Raw genomic sequence first — 13,384 nt, forward strand, 5'->3', positions numbered from 1 at the left:
GTGAGCTCGCACTGGGGTACCCTTTGATGTGAGCCCACATCAGGGGGCCCTTTGATGTGAGCTTTGAGAAGTGGGTGTTACCCGCAGCATTCTATCAAAAGGCTGCTTAGCCCAGCCCTCCCACCCACCCACGCCCCCTTACTGACTCCTCCCCCCTCCCTTAACCTGTATATAATCCAAGGTCGTCTCTGAACTGTGCTCCTGACACAGATATTCTGCGTTGATTTTTCCACCTGAAGACGGAAGCTTGTGTTGCCTCTGAAACGTCGTGATTTAATTGTTTTATTTTGTTTTATTTTATCTACGTGACTTTACCGAATAAAACCAATAATTATCGTTAAAGCAACTGATTATCTAAATGGTCGGATAGCCCAGCTCTAATCTTGATTTGAAGCTTTCGTGACTGCAGAAATCCATACTCTTTGGTTCTTTCGGTAAAGTCACGTAGTTAGAAATAAAACAAATCACGACGTTTCGACTGCAACACAAGCAATCATCATCAGGTATGAAAACCACAGCAAGAAAATTTGAAAAAAGTGGCGGGTTTTTTTCAAATTTGAAAAAAGTGGCGTTTTTTTTCAAACTTTCTTGCTGTGGTTTTCACACCTGATGATGAATACTTGTGTTGCAGTTGAAACGTCGTGATAATTTTATTGTTTTATTATTTTATTGTTTCCCTTCTACGTGACTTTACCGAAAGAACCAAGAATATGAATCCCTGCAGTCATGTAAGCTTTAACTAAAAATTAAATTTTAATTGCTTAACTACGTGAATGATAGGCAGCGGTCGGCCAGAGGAGATGTGGTGACGTAAATATAAAAGCAAGTTGTGGCGGTGAGTTAGTTGTATGCAAACATAGAGAGATGTGTGTTTTGTTGTGATTTGAATGTTGTGATGGAGTTTATTGTGCACATTGGCTCAGGAAGGTTGTTCCAGAGGTGTGGTGTTTGTTTTTTGGTGGTTGGAGGGGTGTTTGGGTTGAGGAGTGAGGTGACCTATTTTCTTGCTTGATCTGCATGAGGTTTCTGATGTAAGGTGCCAACTTGGTTTGTGTATTGCTTTGTATGTTAATAGGCTGATTTTGAAGTGTTTTAATTGGTAGCCAGTGGACGTTTGTTATAGTTTATTTAATGTTCAATGATATCTGGAGATTGAAAACGAGGCAAGCAACATTATTCAGATTCCACGTGTAAAGGAAATCTAGAAAAATATGATAGGTAAGTCATTCGGTGATGATCTGACTGTATCTAGCTGTCCGTCAAAGAATGATTTGGTCGGTCATGAATGTTCATTCAAGGATCTATTTAACTAAACCTTTTGACTTGTGATACAGTGAGGGAAAAAAGTATTTGATCCCCTGCTGATTTTGTACGTTTGCCCACTGACAAAGAAATGATCAGTCTATAATTTTAATGGTAGGTTTATTTGAACAGTGAGAGACAGAATAACAACAACAAAATCCAGAAAAACGCATGTCAAAAATGTTATAAATTGATTTGAATTTTAATGAGGGAAATGAGTATTTGACCCCTCTTCAAAACATGACTTAGTACTTGATGGCAACACCCTTGTTGGCAATCACAGAGGTCAGACGTTTCTTGTAGTTGGCCACCAGATTTGCACACATCTCAAGAGGGATTTTGTCCCACTCCTCTTTGCAGATCTTTTCCAAGTCATTAAGGTTTCGAGGCTGACGTTTGGCAACTCGAACCTTCAGCTCCCTCCACAGATTTTCTATCGGATTAAGGTCTGGAGACTGGCTAGGCCACTCCAGGACCTTAATGTGCTTCTTCTTGAGCCACTCCTTTATTGCCTTGGCCGTGTGTTTTGGGTCATTGTCGTGCTGGAATACCCATCTACGACCCATTTTCAATGCCCTGGCTGAGGGAAGGAGGTTCTCACCCAAGATTTGACGGTACATGGCCCCGTCCATCGACCCTTTGATGCGGTGAAGTGTCCTGTCCCCTTAGCAGAAAAACACCCCCAAAGCATTGTTTCCACCTCCATGTTTGACGGTGGGGATGGTGTTCTTGGGGTCATAGGCAGCATTCCTCCTCCTCCAAACACGGCAAGTTGAGTTGATGCCAAAGAGCTCCATTTTCGTCTCATCTGACCACAATATTTTCACCCAGTTGTCCTCTGAATCATTCAGATGTTCATTGGCAAACTTCAGATGGGCATGTATATGTGCTTTCTTGAGCAGGGGGACCTTGCGGGCGCTGCAGGATTTCAGTCCTTCACGGCGTAGTGTGTTACCAATTATTTTCTTGGTGACTATGGTCCCAGCTGCCTTGATATCATTGACAAGATCCTCCCGTGTAGTTCTGGGCTGATTCCTCACCGTTCGCATGATCATTGCAACTCCACGAGGTGTGATCTTGCATGGAGCCCCAGGCCGAGGGAGATTGACAGTTCCTTTGTGTTTCTTCCATTTGCGAATAATCGCACCAACTGTTGTCACCTTCTCACCAAGCTGCTTGGCAATGGTCTTGTAGCCCATTCCAGCCTTGTGTAGGTCTACAATCTTGTCCCTGACATCCTTGGAGAGCTCTTTGGCCTTGGCCATGGTGGAGAGTTTGGAATCTGATTTATTGATTGCTTCTGTGGACAGGTGTCTTTTATACAGGTAACAAGCTGAGATTAGGAGCACTCCCTTTAAGAGTGTGCTCCTAATCTCAGCTCGTTACCTGTATAAAAGACACCTGGGAGCCAGAAATCTTTCTGATTGAGAGGGGGTCAAATACTTATTTCCCTCATTAAAATGCAAATCAATTTATAACATTTTTGACATTCGTTTTTCTGGATTTTTTGTTGTTATTCTGTCTCTCACTGTTCAAATAAACCTACCATTAAAATTGTAGGCTGATAATTTCTTTGTCAGTGGGCAAACATACAAAATCATCAGGGGATCAAATACTTTTTTCCCTCACTGTATACACATTTAAAAATAACTATATCTCTTGAGAAGGATGCGTGATAATAACGTGTCATTTGTTAAACAACACATGTAATGGAACACATTCGCCGTTGCGAAAGCACATTACTCGGAGGGTTAAATTATGCCAACGCATTTCTTGCTATTTGCTGTTCTGTCTTGAGCAATGTGTCACCTTGTCATTTACTTCCCTGTGCCTACTTGTGTTCACAGACAGACACGCGCTACCTCTCTCCCCTGCTGGCAGCCTACGAGGAGAGACTCGTCGATAAAGATGACATCGTACGTGAGTGCAAGGTAAAATGGCGATTCCTTCTGCTGCATTTTTATTTATTTATATTTTCACGGGCACATATGTTGGGACCTGCGAAACGCGTCGCTGTAGGTCCCGAGCGGTGACGGTGCTGTCATTAATAGCGCCAGTAAATCACCCGAAATATTTCCCACGATCCCCATTGTGTTCCTCTTGCGCTCCTGCTTGGCTGTGTTCAGCGGGTAATGCAGGCGCTTGGTAGGAAGCCAAGCACAACATAAAATTAATGTTCTTCCCCACCTAACGTGACTGCAATTATTTTCTCAAGTGTCTGTCCTCCAAACGCTGAATTTCCTTCCCCTCTGCGATCTGGTGTATTTATTTTCTTGCAATTACATTTATGCTTTGCATCATTCATTAATGTTATTCCCCTTTTATTTACATTTTAATTTTAGAAATGGAGCAAAGCGTTGCAATTCAATTTCCGGCCCGAATACAAATCCCGGAATAAGTAGGATTTTTCAAATTAAATGTACAATTGCTTTATACAAATTGCATAAGCAGCTGAGAAATTTTACATTATCAAAATTTCTCATTTTCGATGCGGGGCTACGGCTTTTCAGCGTGTTTTTCTCTCTGTTTTGCCCTGACCTTTTCATTTTGTAATTTTTTTCATTTTAATTCTGTTTACCACTGTTGGCCATCAGTGTGGTGCATCTGTCAATGCAGTCCTGTTGGGTTGAGTATTCCCCTAATGTCTATTGAGCCATGGCTATGTCAGGCTTTCGATTAGGTCGGATTGTTTTTGGGACAATCTGTGTGCAGTCAGTGGCTTAGGAGCGATTGATTTTTCTGGAGAAAATATATATAATTTTCCCGTCCTAAGCCGCTTTCAATTGATTTATGTACAACGCATGGCATGCCTGCTAAAGCGTTTCACTTTTCCAGCCTTCATTTATTATTAATTGCGAGGACTAATCGACCTCCATCTACATGTTTAATTGCTTTTCAATTATATTAGTGGAACGGTTTGAGCTAGGACGCAGTTTAGCACAAGCGGTGCGTGCAGACGTACATCATAACCCTTTGACGTTGGCCATTATTCTTAAGCATGTTGAGTGCCCTTTGCACATGCTCTCCCCAAATCCACTTCAATGCAGTGCTGAATTAACTGCAAGTGATCATTGAACAAAAATAAGTAGCAGAAGAATAAATGAAAAATACTTGGTAAATTGTAATCATTTACAGTGTGAGTTGGTAAAGGCAGAGAGCTCAGGACTGGTTTAGATAGGAGTCACCATTGATGTTATCCTTAATTGGGAATCAAGCTGAAGTTATCCGGTTTAGAGCACAGTACAATAAGCACTGCAAACACTGCTCCCAAAATAATAATAATGCCCCTTTATTTTTCCAGGAAAGCCTCACTGAGTTCCAAGACTTTTTGAGGAGGATCCTTCATTAAACTTTGGCTAATTTAATTAATGACTATTGAGCATTAGGGGCGGAAAACAGAGTACAGTAGACTCTCGATTAATTATCCGCGCCAATGACAGGGATGACGGCCGTGGATAAATCAAAATTGCGGATAATCCAAAAATATAAATTTTCCGCGGATCTCTGTGCCAAAAACCACGATTATTGCTATAAATTATCGATCGATGCGTGTGCGCAACTATAACACTTTCCTGCTTCCGCACAGAATACTCCGCCCACTCTGGATAGCCGAGCCACGGCAATACAAATAATTCAAATTCCACCCACTTTTATAAAGGAATCAACTACTCTACTATAGAGACGATCAGGGTGATTTCGGATTCACCGGAGCACAAATTTGTTCGGTTTAAGCACGTGACTTGTAATAAACATTTCCAAGAATAACAATGTATAACTGTTTTTAGATTATTAATTTGAAGTTAAGGGAAAATCCATGAGTAATTAATTTACGTCAAAATCGCAGTTGCGTGGTTAATCCACAAATTGGATAAACCGCACGCAGATAATTAATCAAGTTTACTGTACTTGGATAAAAACCCAGCCATAAGAGGAGGTCACATTCGAAACTCCACACAGAGGGCTTTAAGAATCAATTCGCAGTACTGCCATATTATGGCCACCTGCAGCCCAGTACATTTTAGATGTTACGCAAATGCGCATGCTCCATTATCCATCGCCTCATAAGCACTGGATCACAGGCGTCCGCTAACCCTCCTAATCAATATTGCAACTTAAACATTTCACCTATGTCCTAAATGTGAAGGAAGCTGCATTCCAAAAGACAAATTGCTGCATGTTTTCTTCTGTTACCAAAGCAAAATTGATTCCTTGCAGTGCAGCACTGTAAATCTTCTACCCTAACTAAAAAACACTGCCCTTTGGTCTCCAAAAACAATTGTCTAACCAGCTGCTGGATTGATCAGCTGCTGTCAGGTCAGTTATTACTGATCAGCTATAGTCAAATGAGCTGTTGTCAGATCAGTTGTTGTCAGATCAGCTCTTGTTCATCAGCTGTTGTCGAATCAGCTGTTTTCAAAATCCCTTTTTGTCAGATAAGCCGTCGTGTGGATCAGCAGTTGCTGACTGAGAACAGTCGATTTATTTTGTTAAATTTGCATGCTGCCTTGCCGTGGCATTCCCCAATGCACCACCTCGTGTTGTCTAGCTGTCGTGCTGGCTCCCACGATGCACTGTGTGTCTTGACAGACATGATAGGGTGTGACAGTCTTAGCGCAGCAAATTTATTGGAGCATCCCAAGTATAGAGGCGCGCCTAAGAATCTCACTACAGAGATACTTTATGCTCGTTGCTCATTAATGAAGCTTGAAACCAATGTCAGATAGTGCAGGACACACAACCTCAGTCATGTAGTTTGCAAAATAAATGGTACTTTGTTGTGTCTTCTTTTTAATTGCCTTGTATTTCGCCAAACGAGGAAAATTATGCTTTGTTCATCCATATTTGGCTGAGCGGATATGTTCGTAGGGATGTTGGCTTCATATTTCCAACATCGGGCTCGGGCTTAGCCGTCTTATTTCATCATCATCAGCCAGGAGCAATCCGTTATGAGATGAAGGCGTCCCCAATCTATGACATATCTCACAGTCCTGTCAGGTAGCCATTCATCTAGCATCTCTGCATCTCCTACGGTGGACGTCCTTTCAGGCGTGTTCCATTATTTTTCTGTTACTTCAAAGTTGGTCTCGATCACGGCCTTATGATCCCTTACAGCGATGTGTCCTGTATAATCCCACTTAGCATTCACGGAACGGTCGTTTTTGTAAGGAAGTTATTTGAATGAACAGTCTGCGTGCTGTGCGTTTTACGTGAGGTGTGTGTGTATGTGGCAGCTTGAGGTGCACGTTAGCACAGCACACTTCCGCTCGTGTACGTGAGCATTCGCATAGACAGCCGCTGTAGAAATGAACGGAAATGTGGTTTCATGCTGTATCGTTATCGCGGCGCTTTCGGTCCCAAGCTCGGATAATTGCAGCGACGAGGTTGTGTGGTCAAAACGCAGCAGTTGCAATGATTGCGGTCGGTTCTCGTCTGACCTAATTTTGCCTCTTGTGCAGTAATTTAACACAATTTGGGAGATGTGGCAATAAACACGATTCATCTCCGCAAAAGGAAAAGTCATCTCTGCACGTCTCGATAGAATTATCTTTTGTGCGACAACCTAAAATCATAATTTATTCCTGCCAAAGTGTCAGCATAAGTTCAAGCTTCATATCAGTTATCAAGAGTGTTTGCAAGTAGCTCTAAAACAATGAGGATTGGCAACGTATGTTTTTTTCTCTCATTGCTTGCTATCAGTGCATTCACTCGCTATGCAAAATCGTTAAATTGGCTGCGTGACGCATCTCCAGCAAGTGGATAATAATGCCAGAATTAGCCTTAAGCCTGGCAACGTGGGTAGAATGTCCTCATCTAGAGAGTGTGACCGCCTGCTGTAAGAGTTATTGCTTTTTACCAGAAAACATATTTAAAAAAATCATATTTTGTATTATTACAGCGCCTTTTTATTATTTTCCTTTTATCGTCTGGAAAAAAACATGACTTGTATGCTAATGTGTTTTTTTCACGTAATTAAATTTAAGAACAGACGGACAACACGTAATTTCCACACACACAACCCCTGAAAATAGAAATGAGTACAAAAGGTTATAAGTGTCTGGCTTCTGGGAATGAAAACGATCTTGACAGAAATGTGGTGACAACCCAGCATATATTTTATTAAAAAATGTGTCCACCATGATTAACTTTTAAATAACTATCAAATATCACCTGTAATTCCTGTTCTTTCCTCCCACTCTATTATATATCCAACTTTTTAAAAACCTGCCCGCCACATCCCACCTCTTCACCCTTAGCCCTCCATCTCTGGCTGCCTTCCTACTCTGTGATATATATACCCATGTAGCCCGTGTCTACATCTCTATTGCCGTTTAAATGTATCTTTTCAGTTTTAATAAAATGTGTGACCATATGTGCCGAGCACTGCTGCCAGGAGTAAGTACAAAACTGACAGTGCCGATATCTGCTCCCTGGCCAGTTTTAGACATAGATTTGAAGCTTTCGTGACTGCAAGGATTCATACTCTTTGTGTTTTTTTCGGTAAAGTCACGTAGGTAAAAAATAACAAACGCTTAAGTGTGCTTTCGCTAATTGTCCCCACCTGAAGAAGGAAGCTTGTGTTGCGCCCGAAACGTCGTGATTTAATTTAGTTTTAATTTATTTTGTTTATTTTCTACCTACGTGACTTTATCGAAAAAACCAAAGAGTATAGTTTTCGACATTATCTGCGCACGTGTAAAAAAAAAACTGCTCTTCCTTTCCGATGTACAGTATTTCAGACGTCCTCATCATTATCCGCTCCTGAATGAAGGCCTTCCCAAATTGTCGCCGTTTCATGGTTCTGAGATATAATGCTTCACCCAGCATCATATTAAGCTTTCACAATAGGGGAAGAGATACGCAGCCATATTTAACCATGCTGGTTAGTGCGTGGGGTAAGAACGGCACCCACCGAAATGTTGAGGCCTCCTATTTGTTGGATAAACGAATTTGAAATAATTATTTTTATCTTAATTTGTTATTGTGTGAATCACTGAAACAGCAGCAACCGTTTAATACTGTTAATCTGTGGGAAACATGTTGATGTGTCACAGGTCATTATTATTAATTGGACTCACGGGGTGTAGCCAGTAACTTTAGATTGAATACAGTACATTATTTCACGGCCACTAAGCCTATTACCTCTAACGGCCGCACCTGCTCTGGATGAACTGAAAGACCTGTGGTGGATCAGTCGGTCTCGTGGTCGACTGAGAATCAAGCCAGCTGAATTATGTCTTAATGCTCAGAGGCTTGAATGTAGAGCCCTTTGACGACTATTCAGTTAAGTGGATTAATTTGAGGTTGATTACTCGGCGTCATCTAAAATGATGGCCGCACGAACCACCTGCCTACAATGCACGCTCGGCATTAATGTGAATATTGATGCTGGTGACATCAACGAGGCCTGCCCATCACCACCTGGCCAGCGGCACGTGGGGACAGAGTTAATACTTACTTTACAACCGTTGTCGTGTTATCCAAGTCATGGAACCGAAAATCGGTAATCAATGGTGGTGGCTTAGACGAGGCTCGAGAGCATTGTACACGCATTGTGATGGTCACGCGGCATGCGTGGCAGGCACGTTGGTACGGGGGTGGGGGGGGGCGGTCGTGTCTCCCTGATGTTGGTGAGCAAGCCCACCTTTGTGTGGAGTGAAATCTATTTGTGTGCAGCCTTGCACTTTTTTTCGATTGTGATGGGTTTTCTCACCATTTGTCGGAGAGTGTTGCATTTAAGTGTTGTGATTGCGGGTTGGGTGCGCTCACCCAACGGAGGGGTTAAATCAAAACAGACATTGGCAGGGAGTATACTATGAGTGGAGCCTCTCTATTAGCACTCAATACCCCTGGTGGGAGAAAAGAATGAAAATCGTGAGTAATTATGGGCATATTTAAGCACATCGTTATGAAAAGACCCACATTGCTATAAAACACTTATCGTTGCTTTTCTGTATGAGGGCTAATTAAAGGCCGTTTTTTTATGTTTTTACTCTCACTCGTCTTTGCAGTGTTAAAAAAAAAACTTCTCGTGTTTCAGAAGAATCATTACAAGTGCACTGTAGATTATGCTTAAAAACATGATTTCAGCCACTTTTGTGTGTCTTGTGCAAATGGTACAGGCGTTGTGACTTATTTCAATATATATTAATTAATGCACAATGGTATATCAAGACTTACCGTTTACATTGCAGAAACTCATATGAAGATGGGTTTAAGTACTGGGAGCACGATTACATATAAAATCAAATTTTTTTGCTATGGTGTGCAGTGAGCTATAAAGTGTCAGCCCATTCTGCCAACAACTGGGGATTAATCTGCGGGGGGGGGGGGGGGGTGACACTCATTGGCAGAGCCATATGATGTTTTTGCGAGTTACCTCATTTTTATGGACATCAATTGCCCTTTAGTTACGCTGAAACAAGACTGTCTACTGCCCAAGGAACGTGAATTAAAGTTGGACAAACCAATAAAGGTCCATGGCACATAATATACTACCCCTGCAATGTATGTTCATTAACTGCACAAAAGTAAAAAAACGTTCCAAATTTGTGCTTTACCTACTTAGCATGGTGGCTTCCGCCTCTGATCCTGCAGAAGCTTTGCTGGATCATGATGATTTGTGAAAGTCCCGAGAGCGTGAGAACACAGTGGTGGGAAATAGTCATGGTGATGATAGCGTCATCAGCCATGGCCATTAATCAACTTAATCGACTAATTGTTCCAGCTCCAAAACTCACAAACCTCCGGGCTGCAAAGCGGCTAGGACAACAAATGGGTTCGTAACCACAAACGAAAACTTGTAATGCAATGCCTAGGTTTGGCGATCCACTCAGTGGCTTCCTGAGATGCTCAGTAGGGAAATTATTTAAACTAAAGTATAACTTTTTATTTTACCAGGTAAGGCCCAATGAGCTACCTAGCTCTTTTTTCAGAAGCGACCTGGCCACAAATGATTGCTCAATTAAGTGGATTATAATGTAGACATTTATAGCAGCCACATACTGTCAAACGCATGTTCCTTCTAAACGTGGAGGGCAAAACTGGAGGACCCATAGAAAAAAATTACACGCAACCATGAGGAGAACATGCAAACTCCAAATATACAGATGTCAGGGTCAAGATTCAACCCATGACCTTCTGTATACCAGGCGAGGTAGTTAACATCTTCCCACCGTGGCGCCCTATCCGTTTGGATCTCTGTTTTCCCTTTTATACATGTGGGTGTTCTCTGGATGTTGTTATCAGCATCATATTACCAGATGAAGGTATCCATTTAGGTCTTGCAGAGCAGTACAATCATTAGTGTTGGAGAATGGCCGACAGAAGTGTATGTTACAAAGCTACCTCTTAGCATAACGAATGCTGCTGAAGTTATACACTTCCAGAAAGCCATGGGGCCTATTCGTTGTGTAATAAATTATTGAATTTGTTTTGTGGAGACATGCATGCGAAGAGGACATTCTCTGCTGACCTATTTTATGATTTATTTTCTCCACAACGACGCCAAGGATTATTTTACGCATTTTTTTTATGCGGATATCACAGAGCTACCTCTAAGATCACTTCATGTGACCTCTGGTCCACACTGCAGAGGGCAGCACTTTCCTACCCACCCTGCTACAGAGAGTCATTTTATCACGTTCCAGTCAAAAGCCAATATATGTAATTAAAGCAATTGGCGGGACCCCGGGTTCCCATCACTGCCCCGGGGTGGGAAAAACCGTGTAGTGACACGAGTCTTGCCTTACCGACAACAAAACTAGTGGTCAATCGATTGGCCTCGTCGAGAGCTACTCGGGGCACTAAGTTTCGTAAAAAGTTTAAAAATTACATAAACACGTTAAATTCACTGCGGGGGCGGGCTCGCCTTGGCAAAGAAGCTGAGGATCGACGGCTGACCAGAGGGCGTCGTCGCCGCCCGCGACTGCGGCGTACGCCCCCTGGGGCTTGCGTTTGGCCGGTGGGGTGGCGCCCATCGTGTTGGTCGCCGCCTGCTGGCGCTTGTTGGCGTGAGTCTGGGTGGGCGGCGCGTTGCTGTCGGGATCACGAGTGGGCGGACTGAAAAATAATAATCATTGACCTGATTTTTGCGGGCCCCCGGGGTCCCGCCAAATGATTCAATTCTCAGTGCTGGAATTTAGCCAAATTAAGTGCAGAACCAAATTAAATTTGTTGGATATCTTTGTACACTCATTCGTGACCAGGCTGAGACTATCATTCATAATAGAGGTTTTTTGGGGTTAGATCACGTAAATATATAAATGTGTCGTTAAAACCCGCCACCACCCGACACAGCCAACTAGTAAGGGTTGTCATGTAAACAGAACGTGGCCAATTCGTCACTAGTACAGCGCACTGGTGTGTTGGAGAGCCAAGCCACAACATTTACAATCTGAGTACGACGTTTCGCCAGTAATTGCAAGTAACTTCATCAGGCGACAGCCAGATACGTGTTAAACTGAGACTATCAATGCGCACACTTGACCTGGTTTATTCATAGGCAGTTTCCTGGATTTTAACTCAAGAACTCAGTGTTGCGAGCTCAGAGCTTACAGCTCCGAGTCACCCAGCCACCCAAACTTAGCTTAGAATGTTGTTTGCCCTCTTGCCTGCTAAATATCTGAATTGCATTTTTTTTTACCAGAATTTGATGTCTATTATTTCACATCCAAGGTTAGAATGATTGGTGTACATTTTAGATTAAACCGTGGAATAGATTCACATCACGATATGGCTGAAACTCATTACCTTGGTGATTTTCCCTTCTTGTACGTAATGTAGACATTCACAGTTCCATGAAAAATTGCCAGCATGCTTATCTCGGGCCCTATATGCTGTTGTGAGCAAATAAACTTCGTATATTGACATCTTTTAAAAACAATGTTTGGTTATTTTATTTTTTTCCTACATATATTACATCGATTTTAGTACTCGTTCAAATGTATATACGGAGTACAAAAGTTACCTGAAGTTATGAACCCGCCATATGAAATGTGGTGAAGTATGTCAGCCACAGGAGAGGGCATAAAACATTAAGCATTTTTTTTGTCAAATTTGTAGTGAAATTGCTCCGGCAATTTCCCCCCCCCCCCCACTTTTTCACAAATGCATCAGAGAGAAATTGCGCTGTCTGTTCTCTCAGAGAAAAATGAAGATTGTTTGAAAAATGCTAAGGAAGCACAGTGACCTTGGCATTATATAATTCATCACAGTAATGTTATATATTTATTTTGCTCAAATTTCCGCCACTCTCCAACGAAGACGCCGTGATTTCTTCCTGCATGTGAAGTTGACGTGGAAAAAAATGTATCGCACTTCATTGACACACACATCGAAAATCATGCCACCTTCCCCAGATGTCTGTACATGATCATGTGCCAAGTCAACGGAGCATTTGTACTGATAACCCCTCCCCCCCCCGGGGGAAAAGGTGATAGCCATAGTCACTGCACTGTAATGTTCTGCTTCATAAGACTCTTAAAGTGCTTTTTTTCAGAGTTCCAGCTCAAATCCAATTAACTCCTTTACTGAAAATGTCCAAATGTGCCAGCTAATCAAAACTTACCGTGGCAAGCCTACACTGTTGAGTTTTTGTAATTTGGCAGCCTCTGGCCGTGCCACGGTTGTGACACGGGTTATTCACGTTAAACCACATTCAGAGAATCGTTTCTAAATTAATCTACGGTTTAATTTAAGATGTTGGAAAAAATAATCCGTTTCGAGGCTTAAGGGCAGTTGAAATAAATGTGATCTGTCAAAAGACGATTAGGTGTTGCTGTCAAATTGAGATATAGCCCAATTATATTTAACGTAATCGCCAAATGCAAGTCCGAGCATTTAATAGTACAATGTACTGTATGGATTTAATAGTGTTTTTGTATCCGCAAAGCTAAACGCCATGGACAAATATGCCATAAACACATTGTCTGCAAGCCATTTCTTTCTCCTTAGCTGCATGGATAATACAATAATAAAATAAACATGTAAACTTTCGTTGCAAACTGCAAAACACGAGAATGTCCCGTCGAGTTTTTTGGGTACACATCTAAAAACAATGACTGAGCGTGAGTTTACAATATTC

General features: G+C 42.0%; 1 protein-coding gene across 6 annotated transcripts in view; it reads left to right on the forward strand.

Annotated features, from left to right (window-relative positions):
* The window catches only part of LOC116954201 (centrosomal protein of 89 kDa-like), an 84,210-nt gene that overhangs the window by 19,389 nt on the left and 51,437 nt on the right, over nucleotides 1–13,384 (forward strand). For all 6 annotated transcript variants that reach the window (XM_076052147.1, XM_032974726.2, XM_032974728.2 and 3 more), the window contains one exon: nucleotides 3,150–3,233. In XM_076052147.1, coding sequence (XP_075908262.1) covers nucleotides 3,150–3,233 — 84 coding nt within the window. The remainder of the gene's footprint in view (nucleotides 1–3,149; nucleotides 3,234–13,384) is intronic.

The sequence above is a fragment of the Petromyzon marinus genome, chromosome 54, assembly GCF_048934315.1.
Source record: "Petromyzon marinus isolate PM22_M1 ecotype Great Lakes invasive population chromosome 54, UKy_Petmar_22M1.pri1.0, whole genome shotgun sequence".
Taxonomy (NCBI): Eukaryota; Metazoa; Chordata; class Hyperoartia; order Petromyzontiformes; family Petromyzontidae; genus Petromyzon; species Petromyzon marinus.